At 39.9% G+C, this 18,618-nt stretch overlaps 1 protein-coding gene across 1 annotated transcript in view; it reads left to right on the top strand.

The window, feature by feature from the left end:
• dlgap2a (discs, large (Drosophila) homolog-associated protein 2a) overlaps positions 1-18,618 on the top strand; it is a 162,227-nt gene that overhangs the window by 130,225 nt on the left and 13,384 nt on the right. The window contains exons 9-10 of the mRNA XM_067613832.1: positions 5,643-5,702; positions 11,555-11,940. Coding sequence (XP_067469933.1) covers positions 5,643-5,702; positions 11,555-11,940 — 446 coding nt within the window. The remainder of the gene's footprint in view (positions 1-5,642; positions 5,703-11,554; positions 11,941-18,618) is intronic.

The following is an 18,618-nucleotide window of genomic DNA, read 5'->3' as shown; positions in this document are numbered from 1 at the left end:
TACATCACAATACAGATGAGCAAATTGCAGTAATAATTATAACGTTAGCACCTAATTGATGTAGATTTCTGCCATTATCTTATTTTGACTCATGGCATTCAGTGCATGACTTGATGTTACTGCTTTGTGGCAATCAAAAGCACATTCTCTCCAGCTGCTCACACCTGTGGCCATATTACAAATACATATTTACATTTGTCTTCCAGACAGAAATTATGTGCAGGAAGACTGTTGTTTACCCGACCAGGCCAGTTTACATGAGGATTTGGCAGACACGGCCCCTTTGGCTCATGATGATCTAGGCTGCCCCATCAGAAGAGACAGGCTTTACCATCAAGATAACATGGGGGCTACAGCCAAACCTCTGTCTGGACCACCTGTGTCTCCAAGCCTCTTCAGATCCCCCAGATCTAGTGCTCCAGAACGGCCATCACCAAAAGCCATCCAGGCCAGTATCAAAGAGTCAGCTACCTTGGCTGCAGCTATCAGTATGCAGTGGAAAGAAGAGGTCTCAGCCATGCGTCGAGAGCTGGCTGAACTCAGGAGGGACCTCTGTAAAGAGCTTCGTGCTTTCAACAGTAATTTCAACACTTTTACACAGCATTACAACACATGGTCTCCCCAAGGTGGTAACATGGCAGCTGGAGCTGGGGTAGGTTTAGGTGGAGGGGTTGGGGTGGGGGTAGACACAGAAGCAAGGGCAGAGACAGGGGTAGGTGCAGGAGGACTTGGGACCTCTGGGACAGATACAGGCACTAGGGGAGCTAGAGAGAAAAAACCCCAAGTATCTAAAGTGTCTGTGGGGACCCAGGCCAGAAGCAAGCTCCTGGTTCGACAAAGCACTGCAGATGCAGCTGTCAATTGTCCAGAAGAAAAGGATGACAAGAAAGGGTCCCGCCGAAATCTGCCAAAGCAGCTCTCTATGGACCCAAGCATTCTTGCCTGTCCACAGTCAATGTATGTGGAAAGTGCTATACCACTTTCTTTGGATCCAATACTTCCAGGCTCTGCTAGAACACTTCAACCAGAGGAATTGGAACTGACTGCTGTGCCCTCCAGAGCTAAACCAGAAGCGGAGCTGCCTGACCATGATGTGGCGAGTTCATGTGATATGGTAACTAATGAGCCAGTCACCTCTCATGGCACAGTGCCACTTTCATTAGAAACAGCACCTGAGAGTCCTCAAGATTCAATGACAGTGGAACAAGAAATGATAATCACTCCACAGTTAATAAATGTAGAACCAGTTAATGAAGACCATTTGAATACTGAACCACCTCACCCCAATGATGTGAAATCCTCAGACTCAGGACTCATTGAAAGAGATGAAATGCACCTACCATATCCTGTCCCTGTAGTTACTGTGTCTCCACCAGAGGAACATGATTATGACATTACATCAGATTCAGAGTCTGCAGATCCTGTCATTAAGGACAAGCCAGATCCAGTGTCTCAAGACCCTACAACTGTGTATTTACCATATTCAGGATTAGAGGATACAGATTCCACAGAACTAACAGAATTAGAAAGTAAACCATCAGACTTACCCATGGTGTCTTCATCTGACCACATTGATAAAGGCTGTGATGCACCCACACCTGATCTTGATACTGTTCCACCATGTAATATGGAGACAGACAACAGATGTCCGTCCATTGTGGTGTCAGAGTACCTTGACACAGACCCCCCTGCAAGTCCAACTGACAGCGACACAAATGCAGATCCCATTATCACCCTTCCAGATTATCCCTCTGATCCTCTCCCTGAGCAAATGACATCAGACCCAACTTTTGCTCCCACTCAACCAAACACTGAACCAGATATCCAAGACTCAGAGTGGCCACCCCTTCCAGAACCACTTGATACCACCCCTATATATCATGCCGATCTGGTCCACTTTGACTTAGTTATGCTGACTTCCCTAGATCAAGATGATCTTGACTCAGTGTTCATGGACCCTGAACCGGAGCCATTTGACCTGAGTGTTGACTCTCCATCTAATACAGAGGATTTAGATCCACCTCTCTACCAATCAGATTGTTCAGCTTCACCACCACCCACTGTTGACCCTGCTGCAGTGTGCCCCATGGGCCCTTCACAGTCGATGGAAGCTGTCTGTTTGGATCAAGCTCAGGGTGGAGCCTCAGAATTACATGGAGTCCAACTACCACAGGTCACTGTCACAATATCCCCTCCTAGTTCAGTATCTCCTGATACGTCACTGGAAATGGACTTTGGACCCACAAGTCCAGAACCAGATCCTCTTCCACCAGATACAGATCCCTTGCCACCTGATCTCGAAGACCCAATACCATCACTGGATCTGGCACACGTGGAGCCAGATGATATAATAGCAGAACAATTTGAATGTATCTCCTTATCCCAGGAGTATGGGGAGTTTATGGGAGAAGAGATCCCAGGTGGTTTGGAAAGGTCATCAAGTGAGGAGGCCTTTCTGTGGTACAGATGGCAAAGGAGAGGTCAGAGAAAAGAATCGATGCACAGGAGTGCCAGTGTGGAACTGTGGAGTGGAAGATACGAGTACAACAGTGCAGAAATCACATACGTATCTCTCACTTTGTGAACTCATACCTCATTCTCAGCAGACAAAATGTAGCTCAAAGTATATTTATAGCTCATGGTTTGTAGCTGCCAGTGTACTGTAGAGCAATGCGCAGATCTAAATGTCATGTGATCATTGGCATTCAGAGCAAGCACTTCCTCATACACAAACCTGCAGTAATATTCCAGGAAAAAAGACATTGGTATTAGTAGCAGCAAGAATCATGTGTAATGGATTGCACCATACTGCAAGAATCTTATGAACCTTCAGTGGTGACAAATTTATAGAACAATAATGCATCTAAAGCATTTACTGAAAACAGTATGAACTTCTCTAAAGCGGTTCTCACCACTGATGTGAATTATCTTCCAGGAAAGTACTGCTTATTTCAAGTAAAGTGTACCATTTTTAATCATTGGATACACTAGTAATGAATGTTCTTGTTCAGTCAGTGGATAAATACAAGACATTTTACACAACTGTTTTCAGAGACTCTTTTGGACCACTGTTAAGACTACAGACAAGATTGTCCAACGTATTCGAGGTCTTGATAATCCTTGCAGTGATGATTGAAACTTTCCTTCCCTCGACTTGTTTTGAGCTCTCTGTGTATTGTCACTTCAGAGTGGAGTGAAATAAATCTTGGCAGTTATCATATAACTATAAATCCCAAGGACATACTGTTTACTATGTGAGCTGTTAGATGGACTCTGCAGTTATAAAGAAAAAAGAAAAATGATGCTGTGGAATGATGTTTGCACAATCTTAGACATAGCTAGAATACTGTACTATTAATTTGTTCGGAAAATGACTTGCATCATTCACACTCATGCTCAAATATAATTACAAACCAGTAAAGTAATTATATGTAGCCTCTATGTACACACAACCATGTTACCTACATTCAGACATTTTGCTACAAACCATACAGCACATATACACACACATATCTTTGCTGGACAATAAATATATGAATAAGTCTATTTAAAAATACACAATAAATTGTGATTAAATGTGTCTGATAATCTGACTACAGTAATAAAAGGCCTTGTTGAGAGGTGATATTGTATTTTCTACAGTAAGATATCATCTTAATGCTCAGGAATCAAAGACTGAGAATGTAATACCACTGGGACAAAAGTGTAATGACGTTGAACTGTGTTTTTTCCTGAAAAGAGGTGTACATCATAATTGTGTGGCTTTTTTTTTAATACGTGTGACACTGGATGATGACAATTATGTTGTAATAGTGCATGACTGATGGGTTCAATATTTTGTGCATTTCATATGCAGTACCTCACTGTAGACATTTTATTCTATTCATAGTTTCATTTTGATATTCAGAGCAATGAAAGGAGCCTACATACCACCGAAGACGCAGAATTCTGTTACCAGCAATGAACAGCTAAAAAGCCAGGCAAATCACAAGATATATCTGTGCTATCTGTCCAATTAACAGGCTCTATATGGAATCGCCCACTGAAGTCGGTGCTCCAATAAAGTGCAGTGGAACAAAAAAGAATCTTTCAGCCGAACATCAGTAACCTGCCAGAAAAGGATTTTCCCGTGTGTTATTTTGAATTGAATATGTGCAGAGCACTTTATGAAAGTTTGCTAAATTGGCTGAATCAGAAAGGTTTTCAAAAGGGTGGAAAGTTAATTAGGTTGTATTCATTTTGCTCATTTCACTGGCATAAAACACACCACCCTTTTCTTCCTTGAGCCTTTTCCATATTTAATTTTTAATTTGCAAAATTGTTATCCAAAAAGCAACATCAAGAATTAGTCAAGCAATTACAGATGTTAGTGTGTAATAATAGGCCTTTCTTTTTTTTGATTGATTTTGCAGAGAAAACAGAGACATGCTGGCTGACCTTGTGTTTGTCATATCATAGGATATCCTGTGTTAAAAATAGGCAAATAAACCAATAATCTAAATGGCATGTGAAAGAAGTGAACTGCCCAAGTTTACTTAATTGCTTGAATTGCCTTTTTAATACATCCACTTTGATCTTTTGTGATCTTTCTATATCTTAATGGGAGTCTAGTAAGTTGATAACCTTTGAAGAAATCTCCTCTGATTACTGAATTAAAAAAGACCATGACCACTTTCACCAAGCACCTGCTACATACATTATATATAGATGTCAGGTGACGGGGTCTAGATTGTAACTCAAACCAACCAGGATCAGTCGTTTCTATTGTTAAAATGCTTTGAGAGATTTTTTTGTCTTGATTTCAGACAAAATCTGGGCAAGTGAAGAGATCACTGTACCTCTTAATCAATGACAAAATTATTAAAAGCCAGAAAAAGGATGTCCAAAGTGCTGCTTAAGTTAATAGGGGGTAGAGTATTTAAAAGAATATTAAGTGTTTTGAATACAAATAGAATAGAAAAAAACAATTCACTCTTAGCCTTTTAAAAAAAGAAAATGTAGTCACATTTGTAACATGCTTGCACAATCATTACTTTCAATCACAAACAGCATGTATGACATAAAATAATGAACATGCATTCAACCTCTTTCATACCAGACTGCTATGGATCTTCTTTATTTGGTCAGCTTGTAAAAAGTTGAGCAGTTTTAGGTGAGTGGTAAAACCATGTTGGGGGCAGGGTCATGAAGCCAGGTCAGATGGTTTGTGTCGACCCATTCACATCAACACGGGTCATTGCATATGTCTGAAAACAGTATACAGTAAACATCAGTAAAGTATAAGCCTAATAAAGATTCAAAGATTAAAAAAACTTGAATTCTGATTACTGATGTCAATAATGTATATCCTATCCAAAATGCTGTGGTCACACTCTGCTGAAACATGGTGCATTTAATACTTTGTTTTCAAACCAGTCCGTGTGCTTCCCTTGTGAAGGCTTTTTTTTGGTTTCTTTGCAGTGTTTTTGCTAAAATGATTGATTTTTGCTGTACATCCCACTGTGCAGGTGGATCCTCATAGCCTGCAGTCCCTCCCTGGATCCGCTCTTGAGTATGCCTTGTGTAAAGTTAATGGATTATACTGTATGTTTGGGCAGATATGCCCACTCCTCTGAATATCCACCCCACTCCCTTGTTTTCAGGGATCCAGTTCTGCCTCCCCTCCACCTGCAGCATTGATCGGACTCCCCAGCAAACCCCAGGTAAACCTGCTACCTGGGGCATCCCTCCATTACTCCATATTAATGTGCGAGGTAGTATTTTAATGAAACATGAGTTGTCCTGTGGCAAGTTGCTGTTGAGTACATGTGGATAAAACAGACAAAATGGATTTACCCTGAAAATCCACTTTGCATAATAGTATACTAATAGAGTATCTGCAGTTATTCACTTGTTCACAGCCAAAGACGACACGTGTGGACCTCATCAAAGCCTACCATATGTATTATGAACTACAAGTTACATACATTTAATGGATAAAACAACTAATCACAAGTAAGAAGAATCACAATTAACTTTAGAGCAGTTTTTCTGTTTTGATTAAAACTTGACCAGTATTATCAATAAGCTATTTGAGCACAATTATCTGTTATTTATTCATCAAAGACTAATATCAGTGGAAATTGCAGGTTCTCTACTACATCTGCACCACACCCCTACTGTAAACTATCTTCCTATGATTGAGAGAAACTGCAGTCTTAACACACTCTCAATTGTTGGGAGTGCTTTCTCTGCAGTCATTTGACATATTTATGATTTCATCACTTTCTGTAACCTGCCTTGCAACGTTCCTTCTATCCCAAAGTGTGCAATATCACACAAGCAAACAGCCACATGCAAACACACCACCCTCTGAATGTTTCTATTATTAGCTTCCATTGTATATAATAATGCATCTCGTTGGCAAGAAGATTTGTACCGAAGGCAGAGTTAAGACCACAGTGTTCATGCATTTAACTGCCGACATGCACATGCTGTTCAGTATGCCTCCAGGAGCAAGGGAGTGTCTCCATCACAGATTGCAGCAGCCATTAAATTAGAATTAAAGACAGAACAAACTGTGTGACTTGAACAGCAGGACAACATCTGAGGCATCAGGCAAGCAACAGAACGCCCTTGATCCACAGATCAAGAGGACCATGCCATGAAATGACTAAATTTGCTGCCACAGGGGGGGGGTTGCAGTGTTTTTGTTCTCAGTTATCCATCATAATATTCAGGACACTTTTGAACTTTCACAAACCATCTAAGGTTGATGAAGTTCAAATAATGATTCACTCAATCTGGTTTTTGTTATCTATTGTTAGCTATTTTTATATGAATTTCTTTATTGTTTATGTCAGCAACACTTGTGACAGGGCCAATAATGGAGCTTACCATCCATCTCCTCCTCTCTCCCTCCAGATCATTTACATATCCTTAAAAGCCCGCTGCAAAACAAACTGCTGCATTTTCCTTTACAGTGAAAATCCAATCGAAGAGAAAGACTCTTAATGACGTGTCACTCAACCCACAGCCCCATGCTAGCATACAAGCCAGTCATGATAGATAGAGAGGTCCTAACAGAGATGGAGTGGTTGAATCACTGCTTTTGTGTCTCACGTTAATCAGCCTCACTGGCACAGTGGTGGTTGTTTGTGCTTGTGTGTTTGAGAGAGAGAGGGAGATTAAATTGAGTGTTCATACTGAATACATTTAGCTGACTCTGACGGCAATGTTCCTCTATCATTGATATACCTTTTTTTGCACTGTACTTACCATAAATGCTGGGTTTTTTTTCAAACCTTACCTAACATGCAAAGAAATGGAGAGCTGTCATGGAGATGTTTAGAAAGTTGGAAAGGCATATTTACAATTGTGAAGATCCTGAATGGTTTAATATCCAAACTGATGTTTATCTATATTCTTGCATACTACATAATAAGTTATTCTGTGGTTGGCACAGTGTACACAGAGACCCAGAAACTAACTAGTAATCGCCCCAAGTTGTAGGCTATTTTATTAAACACAACTTTATATAGATATATTATTCATGTGAGCATGATATAAACCAGTAGTTCTCCCCACTAGGCTGTTACTGCTGCCATCAGTGCAGCTGTTCATATAACATTTACAGTAGAAATGAAAACTAGAAATCTGACAAGCCAAGTTGAATTTTATTGAAATACCAGAACATGAACTGCAATTCTCTTGTCAAGCATGTTTGTCATGACTTGGTTGTGCAAATAAAAGACCCAAGCCTGAGAGAAAGATGTTGTCATATTTCAGATTTAAGTGACGTGTTTGTTGGATGAACATCATTTGTTTTTCTTTTCTTTCTTATCTTGACCATCTTTTACTTTGCATGTGGTTTTACTGTCTGAGTGAATCTGAATGAATCGTTCCTTCATAAATCTGACTCACTCCACATTTTTACCCACAAGTCATGTGCAAACTAGATTTTATTCTACAAGATAGAGACACAAGATTAGATTATGATGCAGGCCCCACTTTAGTTCTACTGTAGTGGTGCAAATTCTGAAATTAAAGATTAGAAATTAAATTGCATACAACCACAGTGAACCTGCAGCATTTGGGGGTCTAGGGCCTTGAGACAGTAGCCCGCTTTGCCCGGTTGATAATCCAGCCTTGGTTGACCATTGCATTGTTTTACTAATAGTCTAGCTTGGTACAAGCCACGATGTTCTGCTAAACATTACAGTGATGTAAAAAGGCTTTTATTAAAATTGATGAGCTTCATTTGCAGCCCACACACCTCTCGTGGTTATGCTTTCAGCCTTCCACACTCTGCTTCATTTTCATATTTCAACATAATTATAGTGAATAATTTTGTTGATGTTACAGTGGTGTACAAGGCACATAATATTGCTGATGGCTTTGTTCGATGCATTTGCTGCAAGCAGGGTAGAGAGTGAGGGAGTGAGTGAGTGAGTGAGGGAGTGAGTGACTGAGTGAGTGTACTGGCTATGTTCACGTCAAATGAGATCTAAATGCTGAGTAATACTGCCACTGCCGAGATGGGAGCAAGAATTATGACTCCCCTTTGCACGACTGGCTGGCTAATAATGGCTCTATTTTGGTCCTCCTGCTGAATCATGCCCCCTGAATGGGTCATCTCTTTCCTCCCTTGATCTCTCCTCACTCCCTGATTTATCCTTGCTCCCTATCTCACACGCGCACACACAAAACCTCTCTCTAACCTCCCTGCCGCTTCCTCTCTTACCTCTACATCTCTATTTTATTCTCTCCCCATTTTTCTCGTTCTTCACTAATGCATCTCTCCAGCCGTGAGGAGTTTATTTTGTGAATGGACAGCAGCATGAGTCATTAAGCCCCCGGAGCAGAACGCTCTTCACAGACTAGACGTCTCCAGCTATTTATAAACACACAGGAAATATGGGTGAGAAAGAGGTGAAGAGGTGGTGTAGCAGGTTTGAGGTGAAGCCCTGGGTTTTCTTCTCATCATAAATGATGCTTTCTGCAAAAGTGGCTACAAACAAAAAGAGAATCTTCCTCTTGTTTTTTAGACGACAATGTGTTAGTTGGGTAATTGTGTTGTTCAGGCTATAATGTAATTAGGGGGAAATGCTATTAATTTTGCGGCAGAACTTTTGGGGGCCTGTGTTGAGGGTGCAGCTCATTATAACTCAAAATAGATCAGATTTTAGTCTCATAAGGACTTCCTTAATTGCTTTGTGTGATGTAAGCATTTGTAAGACAGAAACAGAAACACAGAGTTCAACACAGTTTGCCTCCTTGAAAAGGAAAACAATGACCCATAACTTAACCTGCTGCCTGACTCGCTGTTCTTCCTCTTTGCTGTCTTACTTCTGTTCTTGGCTCTGAGGTACCTCTCAGCTTTGATCAGAACGTGCTAAACACAGCTGCTTGTGCTTCATATGTTTCAGCCTGTAACTTCACTGAGCGAGCTTTTCTCTCGAAGACTTGCTTGAAAATAAAGGCACGTCAAAACCCACAAGGCATTCATGACCCACTCCTCAGTCCATCTCTCTGTGGATTAAGTCCATATTCTCATTTGCACTTGAAAGAAAGTAATCCCCCCTCTTTCTGTCATGACATGGACAGAATAAGAAGATGAGAGTTGTCAGACTTCTTTGAGCAGTACCTACTCACCAGGATCTTCCACACACGAGAACTGTTGATTACCTCTGGTTTTTCCACTATCATCCATGGAATGATGAGTGTCTCATGTCACGTAGGCTTTGATGTTCCCTCTTACTCTATCAACTTATTCATTATTAAAAATATATATATATATTCGTAACTTTTAAATTATGCCCACATTTTCAACCTTTCTCTGCTGCTTTATCTGAGCACTGAGGGTGAACAAAAGAGCACACTGCTCTTGAACAGACTTGTCAGTCAGCCAGGAGCTTAGATCAATAAGCTGACCAGCAACAACAGAAAAGTACCGAAAAATAAAACCCACTATCTAAAAATTCTAAGTTTAACCCATTAATGTTTGTCATACATGTAAGTTATGCGCATACATGTTGAACAACCAGCCACAGTAACAAGTTATGCAACAAATGATATAAGTAATTAAGATAATGAGGTATATAAGTTAAAAAAGTAAGTTAATAAAGCAATAATATGAAGTGTTGATACATTGGAAAATACCTTAATCAGCTTTTTGTCATTGAATAAACGGGGAGGAATATGTTGTGTCTGTATGATGTTTCTGCCATGTATGGATCTTCAGATGTTGTGTTGAGAGAAATGTTTACATACATGCATGTGCAGATTTAGAACAGTCAATCACAGTATCATGTGATTGACTAGTAGCTGAGGGCAGAGTAGGTTTTATTACTAATTGAACAGTCAAGCAAGGAAAATACTAATGAGCAATCAGCAGGTTGAGAGAGATGTTAAAAGCAAAAGTCTGGTGATATTCCATAATTTTCTTATTGTGAAGAAATTCAGTGAAAAGACCAAATGCAACAATGATTTGATCCTATTGCCTGCATAGACAAAAGTCTGATACAGTGTGTTCCTCTGTGACATTGTTGTCCAAAAACGATTTGAAAAACACACCAGTGTTCCTTTATTACAATAAACATGGCAATTGTTTATTTTGAGTCAAGCCCACATACACCATCCTAAAATAAATAAATACTCACTAGAGCTTTAAATGTGAATTAATCCATGGCTGAAAATAGTCCCCAACAAATGCACTATTTACTCCTGTTTGAGTCATGTTTGTTAAAAATCCAGCTGTGCCCAGCTGTTTTAGGAAACTGTTTATACTTTTAAAAAAAAAAAAAAAATTGTGACCTGTTTTTTAAAGATTTTATGTCTTCAGTAGACACAAATGGGCTTGGAGCTGCGTGCCACAGACAGGATATAGGAGTCAGAAAGTTTTTGAAAATGGTTGTTTCATTGAATTTGTTGACAGTAATTAAGGTATACAATGTGGCCAGCCTGCCCTCTAAGGAAAGTTTAAGATTTTGGGTTATAGGCTTATTTGACTTTCTTGTTAAGAGTTAGATGAGAAGATTGACATCTCACTCATGTTTGCATGCTAAATGTGAAGCTACCACCAGCAGCTGGCTAACTTAGCACTAAGACCGGGAAGAGGGGGAAACATATAGCTCTGTCCAAAGGTAACAACATTTAGAACCACCTCTGAAGCCCACTAATTAACACATATCTTGTTTGTTTCATCTGCACAAAAACAACAATGTAAAAATGACAAATCACTGTTACAGGGGATTATGTACCAGACTATTTTGTGGTTGAGACCAGTAACTTCCTGGATTCTCCACAGGTTGCCTAGCAACTGGTCCCTACCACAAAGTAGTCAGGCACATAACCCCCCATCAGTGCACAAATAAGTCTCTGGAATATAATTATGAAAGCTTGGAAAAATGAAATTTTGTTGAGCTTAATGTTTGTGGGATATAATTAGCATGAAAAATCTACTCCTACAGTACATACAGAATTTTATAATGGGAATAACCCATAATAATATAGATGTTGCATGTAAATATTTTGAAAAAATATTTAAAATATTATGTCCTACTACCTTTTCCAGCCATCACCTACACACCCAACTACAAGAAGACCCCTCCTCCAGTCCCGCCCCGCACCACCTCCAAACCCCTCATCTCTATCACGGCCCAGAGCAGCACCGAGTCCACCCAGGATGCCTACCACGAGGGGAGGCATCCTCATGGTGGGATGTGGGCCCCTGACGGCCTCAGCCTGGGTATGAACTCCGGCAGGGCCCTCTATAACTCCGTCGACAGCCTGGACAGCGCCAAGGCCGTGACTATAGCCATGGAGGCAGCCGGAGTCATTGCTGGAAAAAGACACCCATCCACAGACAGCCACAGCTCAGTGCTCACCTGCGACAAGGCCATCCTGGTGTCCAAGGCTGAGGAGTACTTGAAGACGCCTCGATCCTCCATAGGGATACAGGTTAGTCATGACTTTGAGTGTGTATGATAAAAACATCTCACTGGAACCTCATTTAATGCTAAAAGTTTTACAGCCCTTATATGCATGGTTGCATAATACTAAGATACTCGCATGCATACATCAACTCAGAAACAGTGCTCTCGTTTCAGCAGCTAAAAATAGCAAGAGTGAGTCATCTTACTGCAATCCATCAATTAAGATTCATCTCTTGCTATAGTAGGTTTTAGTGAATGGTGGTTCACTCCATGGCTCAATCACTGCCTCTCCACTTGCTGTATACATTTTACACCCCCTCTCTCCTTCTCTACCTTTCTCTTTCTTTCTCTCTCCACCTCCCATTGCCTTACACTGGATTTGACTCCCTCTTTCTCTGATACTAGCTGAGGTTCTGCTGTTGTAGATTCTCAGTTGCAGTCTTAAGATCACAAGTCTGCTGCACAGGAGTGAGGAATCTGTGGTGACTCACATGATCACCTCAGGGCCATTCATAGTATTTTTTGTTAAAACAGAAAATCAGTTACTGGGTGAATTTGAGATTTTGCTCTGTGTATGGAGAGTATTAAGTTTGCTTTTCTGTAATCTTATCGCCTTAAATACTTCAGTTCTTTACCCCTCAGCTACATTATATTTGTCTGTCTTCTATTAATATTTCCCCAGTGTACTTTTTAGTGTACTTTTTTGCCATTCACTGACTCTTTATTCTCTTTTCCACACATAAATCTATGCATTCACAAGTTCACTCTCTTCTCTGCAGACTGTCCAATTTGTTTAGGCCAATGCAAAGTTGAACTTGAAAACCTTTCAAATATTTGAAGGAAAAAAGCAGATCGACCACATCATTAATCTCATTTTGAAGGTGTTTGAATGACATTAGGTGTTGCTCAAGTTTCTCACGAATTAAATCAAGCACACCTTAAAGGATAATTGCTGTGCTTTTTTCAGGTGATATTAGGAAAGTCCTTTGGCTGGAGATTAGTCTAACTCCCAAATTACACTGAAGCCATCGACTGTCAGATGTTGCCATTGGGGAGTCAGCCAGCGAATAAATGATCCCTTCAAAGTCAATTGATCCTGCTACACTCGCTGCGTTGTATCGCATCCAAATCCTTAGCGTATCCAGCTGCAAGTTTTGCCCAGACAATACATTTAATTGTTATGTGTAAATGGGAGCAATTAAAAATAGCCTCCAACACATTAGTTCTAGCAGCCTATTAAAATGATGTACTGTAATTTAAACTGTATTCTGTGTGTTAAAGTAACCTAGTTACTGTCTCCCTCCTGCAGTAACCTGATTCTTTAAACTTCATGTAAACAAGGAAATTGATTTTCTTAATTAGGGTAAGGAATTAGTAAAACACAACCAAATTTCTGGAAACTTGAACCTGCTGGTCAGGTAAACACATAAAGACATTATATCTCCAAAAGGAATTATTACATTTGTGCATGTGCATGAATAAAGACTTAAGGCAATGTGTATCCATGGCAGCATTGTGATAGAATTTGTATTGCCCTTCCCAAAATATATAAAAATATTAAAGGCACTAAAAACCTTTTTTAAGATCAGCCTTTTACTATGAGCCGATGGACACACAGTTTTCCTCTAGAGCAGTTTGGGTTATTTCACAGAGAGAGATTTCTGTTTTTCTGTTTGTTTTTCTTTTTTTCCTGTGCTTTTCTCACTGGTTTGAAGTTTGTGTGTGTCACCTACTTCAGTGCACCAGTCAGAATGTAACAATATTTCAATCAGAATCTGATCACAGTTGATGGGCCGTTCTCAGAAAAATGTATTCACCATTTTACAGTCGCTCCTTTTGTAGTGATTGTGTATTGGAAAGTATTCTTTGGCCATTGTGCGTCACGTGATCCTACAATAGTGTTACCACTACGGTACAATCTGTTCACATCCACAGACTGTAAAAAAATATGAACGTAGTCAACATGACGTCACCCATTGGTTTGTGGACTGCAGTTTTGAAGCTGGTTTGATTGACCATCGCCATCTTGGATTTGACCATCACCATGTTTGATTTTTGGAGCCAGAAGTGACCATATTTGGATGAGAGGCTGGAGCTGACCATAGCGCTAGCTGCTAGCTTGGTTAGCACAGTGAATTAACAATCTATGGTTAACAGTGATAATGCTAATGCTAGTTTCCACTTGCAAAAAACAGGCCTAAAACCATAAAAACAAAATGTACTCACCGGAAAAACTGAACATCCAATTCCCTAGAGGGTCTTTTATCACAACCAAACGTTGAACAAGACTTTTTTCGGCGACCAAAATGTTACAACTTGAACTGAGAACACACTGTGAAATAGCAGCAGCTACACCTATACTCTGTGAATCTGGGGTTACGCCATGGTTACGTTACATAATTAACGTTGTCGCCATGGTAGCAACTTGTCAATCACAACGTAGCCACACACTGAAGCATACACTGCTTTATCGTCTATTTCACTCTAAATGGGACCATAATTTACAATGAACATCATGCTGTATTGAAGAAAACTTGATACCAGCGGTTGGGACCATAAACTCATTAGGAAAGTGTTTACTGAGGTAATAAATTACATGAGAAGTAGGGGCATTTTCTCATAGACTTCCATACAATCGGAATTCTTTTTGCATCCAGCGGAGTTGCCCCCTCCTGGCCATTAGAAAGAATGCAGGACTAAGGCACTTTTGCATCGGCTTCACTTTTCAGACCGGTAGCTACCCACTTGTTCACATCTCAGCACTATTGCTGGGGGCTTAGTTCACTCCCTGACTCTCTCACTTGTGTGATTACTTTTTCATTCACATCCTCACTCACTCATTCTCTCACTCGCATGCTTGACTCTAATCTCTCACTCATAAAAAATTATAGAAACCCCCCTCCTCCTCCCCTACCTGCTCTCTGGCAGGGTTGAGTTTGCATAGACCAACAAATTGGTCATACAGGGATCATCGAGCCACCTAACCACACTTATGAGTGCTAATTTTAAATAGCTGAACTCCAACATCAAAATCACATCATCATGCCTCACCAAACTTCCTGGTGGGCAATACACAGTCAGTTTCCACACACACACATAGTCTTTCCACATCAGCACACATGCGGCACTGATTTAGCTCATTTGTTATTAACAGAGGGGATACAGATCAAATACTGTAGACAGATAAGATAAGGACTAAAAAGATCAAGACACCATTAGTCATAACTGTTTGAAAGGATGAGATGAAGTGAAGGTGAATTTAAGGACAGAGTAGCCAAGTTGTGTGTATGTGAGAGAGTGACAGAGAGTTATACTGGCTTTCAAATGGGCTCCAGTGATGTGAGGAAAGTCCATAAGCACTTTCAATTAGCAATACAGGTGCTGTAAAGGTTTACATTTACAGAAACATCTACAATGCAGAGGAAGGCAGCTTTTGTCTGGTAACAACATTTAGTTAAAAACTGTCCCAGAAACTCCCTTTCAATGCAAGCCAACCCCTTGACCTCAAACCACCACCCATTTAAAAGTCTATTAAAGTGCCAGAACATCAAGGAGTTATTGTCTCACATGTTCACGCACGCAGAGTCATAGCTAATGTTTAGGACACTGAGGTCATGATTGCAGTAGTTTTTTGGGGGGGTTTTTTCTGGGAATTTGGTGTTTTATCAACCTGGAGAGTTCTAGTCAAAAACCTACAGATGTTGGCTATTTTCAGGCTCGGTATATCAAAATTTGACTACTTTTAGATCAACAAAAATAAAATCTCCCCCAGATTTTTTCTCCTGGCAGTGTGGAGAAGATATGTAAAGAGCATTAAGGCCTTCATATTGGGAAATATTATGTTTTACAGAGCTAGACGATGTTGTGAGTCTTTTATTTTAATTAGTTTACTTTCTTGAGTTTGTAAGCAATTATTTATTTCAAGAGGAAATTGCTTGAAAGAGCTACTCCATTGAAATGCAACAGAAAATATAATTGAATTTCTAACTAAATAAATAAAACATCAAAAATCCAAATAATTAAAACATTTTAGAAAGTTTCTTCTTGGTGTCTTGGGTGTGTGTTTTGGGGACCTCAACTCATGTCCTCAGTGTTCCTAAAATACCTCCCTGCACACATGTAATTAACATTCATACAGTCACCTGAACTGGCTTTAGATTTACCTTTGCTCCCCATTCATAGACTGTTCTAACTACAAGACCACATTGTTTGTTATTAGCTACCTTTTCAGTGGCTACATCAGATGGCAATTATGTTTTTTGCAGCAGGTAACTGGGATTTAAAATTGATTTCATCGTATTCCTGACCGCTTCAGTTGACCTCAACATCATATCATATTACCAATCAGTCTACTATTGGGAGTATAATTAACCTGAATTAGCCTTCCTCTGTATTGATTTGCCGTTTGCTTTTTTTACACCCTTATCTTAGAGAATGACAATGATTTGTAGTCTTTGACCTTGTGGACGTGGTATTGTCTTGACGTCCTGTAGTCCTTAATGACCGCTTTTTTGCTGCAGTAGCTACACATTTGCTATCTGAAAGCTTAGACATGCTTGTGTTCTAAAGCGCTGATTGATTTATTTACAAAAATAGTTTTAATTGGAGCCATAATGAGGTTGTTTAAAGAGGAGGTGAAAAGCTTTTAACCTTAAGCACAATCACAGGCAGGGAAGAGTCACCAGGTGGTGTTTGTGTGTTTTAGATGGAAGGCAAAGTGGCTCTGTGCAACTTTTCGCTGATGCTCACAGTTTCCACACCTGTGCTGACATTGTCACTATGATTACCAATGCAGTGTGTGTGTGTGTGTGTATGTGCGTGTGCGCCTGCGTATCTCTACATACGTATACCAAAGCATCTTCAGAGTAAGCCTAGTGGACATAAATCTCACAGCCTCCTAGATGTTTTGTCTTCCTTCAGCCCTCATCCATCACAGACATGAAACTCATTCTCTTTTCATGAGGTGGACTTTGCTCTGTTTCTAACACAAAGTAATGGAGGTCACATCGGCAAGCTGCTCCACACTCATTTCCTCCCTGCTAACAGCTTCTCCCAAATGGCCTAACAGAATGCAAAATGGCTTTCCAAAAATGTCACTCCCTAGCTTTAATACTGACCACTTCTCACCAAAGGTGGGGTTGACATTTCTCTGCAACAGAAGAACACCCCATTTTCAACAGTGCCTTTGACTTATTCTCATAGTAATAATACTGCATTGAGTTGAAGATTTTTGACTGTCAGACACTCTAAAGGCCTAGTATGGACATCATTCTAATGGCAAAGGCAGGGATGATGATCTAATCATAGTATTATACACATATTTTCTTATTACACAGACAAAGCAACAGACATGGAAAAGTGAATTCTGGTGGGCAAAGAGACAAAATGGCACATTGCCAAAATTGGCCACTCTGTACTATCAAACTTCTGATTTGCAGACCATTTCTGGTACAGTCACAAGGAAATAAGTCTCAGTGGGCACTGAGGAACAGAGACATGAGACAAAGAGACAAAGAGGCTTAAGACAGCAAAGAAAGAAAAAGACAGTAAGCCAGCAGGAAATTGTGAACGCTACACAATGAGAGAAGTGAAAGCAAAGAAATTAGATAAGAAAGAGATGAGCAAATGGAACAACAAGAGGAAAGTGACAGACAGGAAAGTGCAGATAAAGTGGTGAGCACTGACAGGGTTGCCATAAAGCCACTAAAACATGGGGCTACTGGGAGTGGTGCAGGCAGCAAGAGTCTCTAAAGCCGGTCTCCTGGATCAGGATCACAGCCATGCAGGGGCAGGTTGGATCATCATCAGTCATTTTTCATTCCCATCCCATAATATCCACTAATGTTGCCCTATCTGTCACTATGTAACTGTGGTCACTCAGGTCATACTTGACAAAGCCAATCCATACTTTTCATTCAGTTTAACTTTTCTAAATTTGTCCCGTGGATTTTTCCAGTTATTTGTTTTACTGAAATAGGAAGTCAATAGATACAACTTGATTTCTTTTTTTTCTTTTTTTTTTTTTTTGGCCTTTGGGAACAGTGCAAAAAGCTGCAAACACAACACTGATATATTATCACCTGATGAAGTTGATGTGGTGAACATGTTAACAAACAGTTAACAATGAACACATTCAGCAGACACAGAGCAACATTTGCATTCATTTCAATGTTTGTGTTCACCTAATGAATATAAGTCAACTATTCACTCCTCATTTAGCTTTTGCTGGGTCTAAACCAACTTTTGAAAAAAAAAAAAAAGGTCTGTTCTTTTCCACTATGCTACCCAGCTAGTCGCTAACTTTGTCGGTCTACTGTTTGGTGCTGGACAGGTAGTGTACAGTGGGTTTATCAGAGCTTCATCACTAAAAACAGCTAAGTCTGGAAACAACACTGATAAGAGCAGTGAGAGTGAACCAAAACAGTAAAGTTGCAGGCCATATAACTAGAACAATGAGCTTAAAGATGCTAAAATGTTCTGTAGAGCTGAAGGGGAACTGCAGAGTCGGGTGATAATTCTTTTTCAAATCAAATCAAATCAAATTTATTTATAAAGCACATTTAAAAACAACCACAGTTGACCAAAGTGCTGTACAATCATGATAACAAAGGCCATGAAAACACAATTAAGACGCAAAGACCGGTTTAACAGACAAAGAGACATTTCTTGGTTTTAACATACTGAGTTAAAAGCCAAGGAATAA

The sequence above is a fragment of the Thunnus thynnus genome, chromosome 16 (genome assembly GCF_963924715.1).
Source record: "Thunnus thynnus chromosome 16, fThuThy2.1, whole genome shotgun sequence".
In the NCBI taxonomy this organism is placed as follows: domain Eukaryota; kingdom Metazoa; phylum Chordata; class Actinopteri; order Scombriformes; family Scombridae; genus Thunnus; species Thunnus thynnus.
The sequence above is the reverse complement of the archived record's forward strand: the minus strand, read 5'-3'. Positions and strand labels throughout refer to the sequence as shown.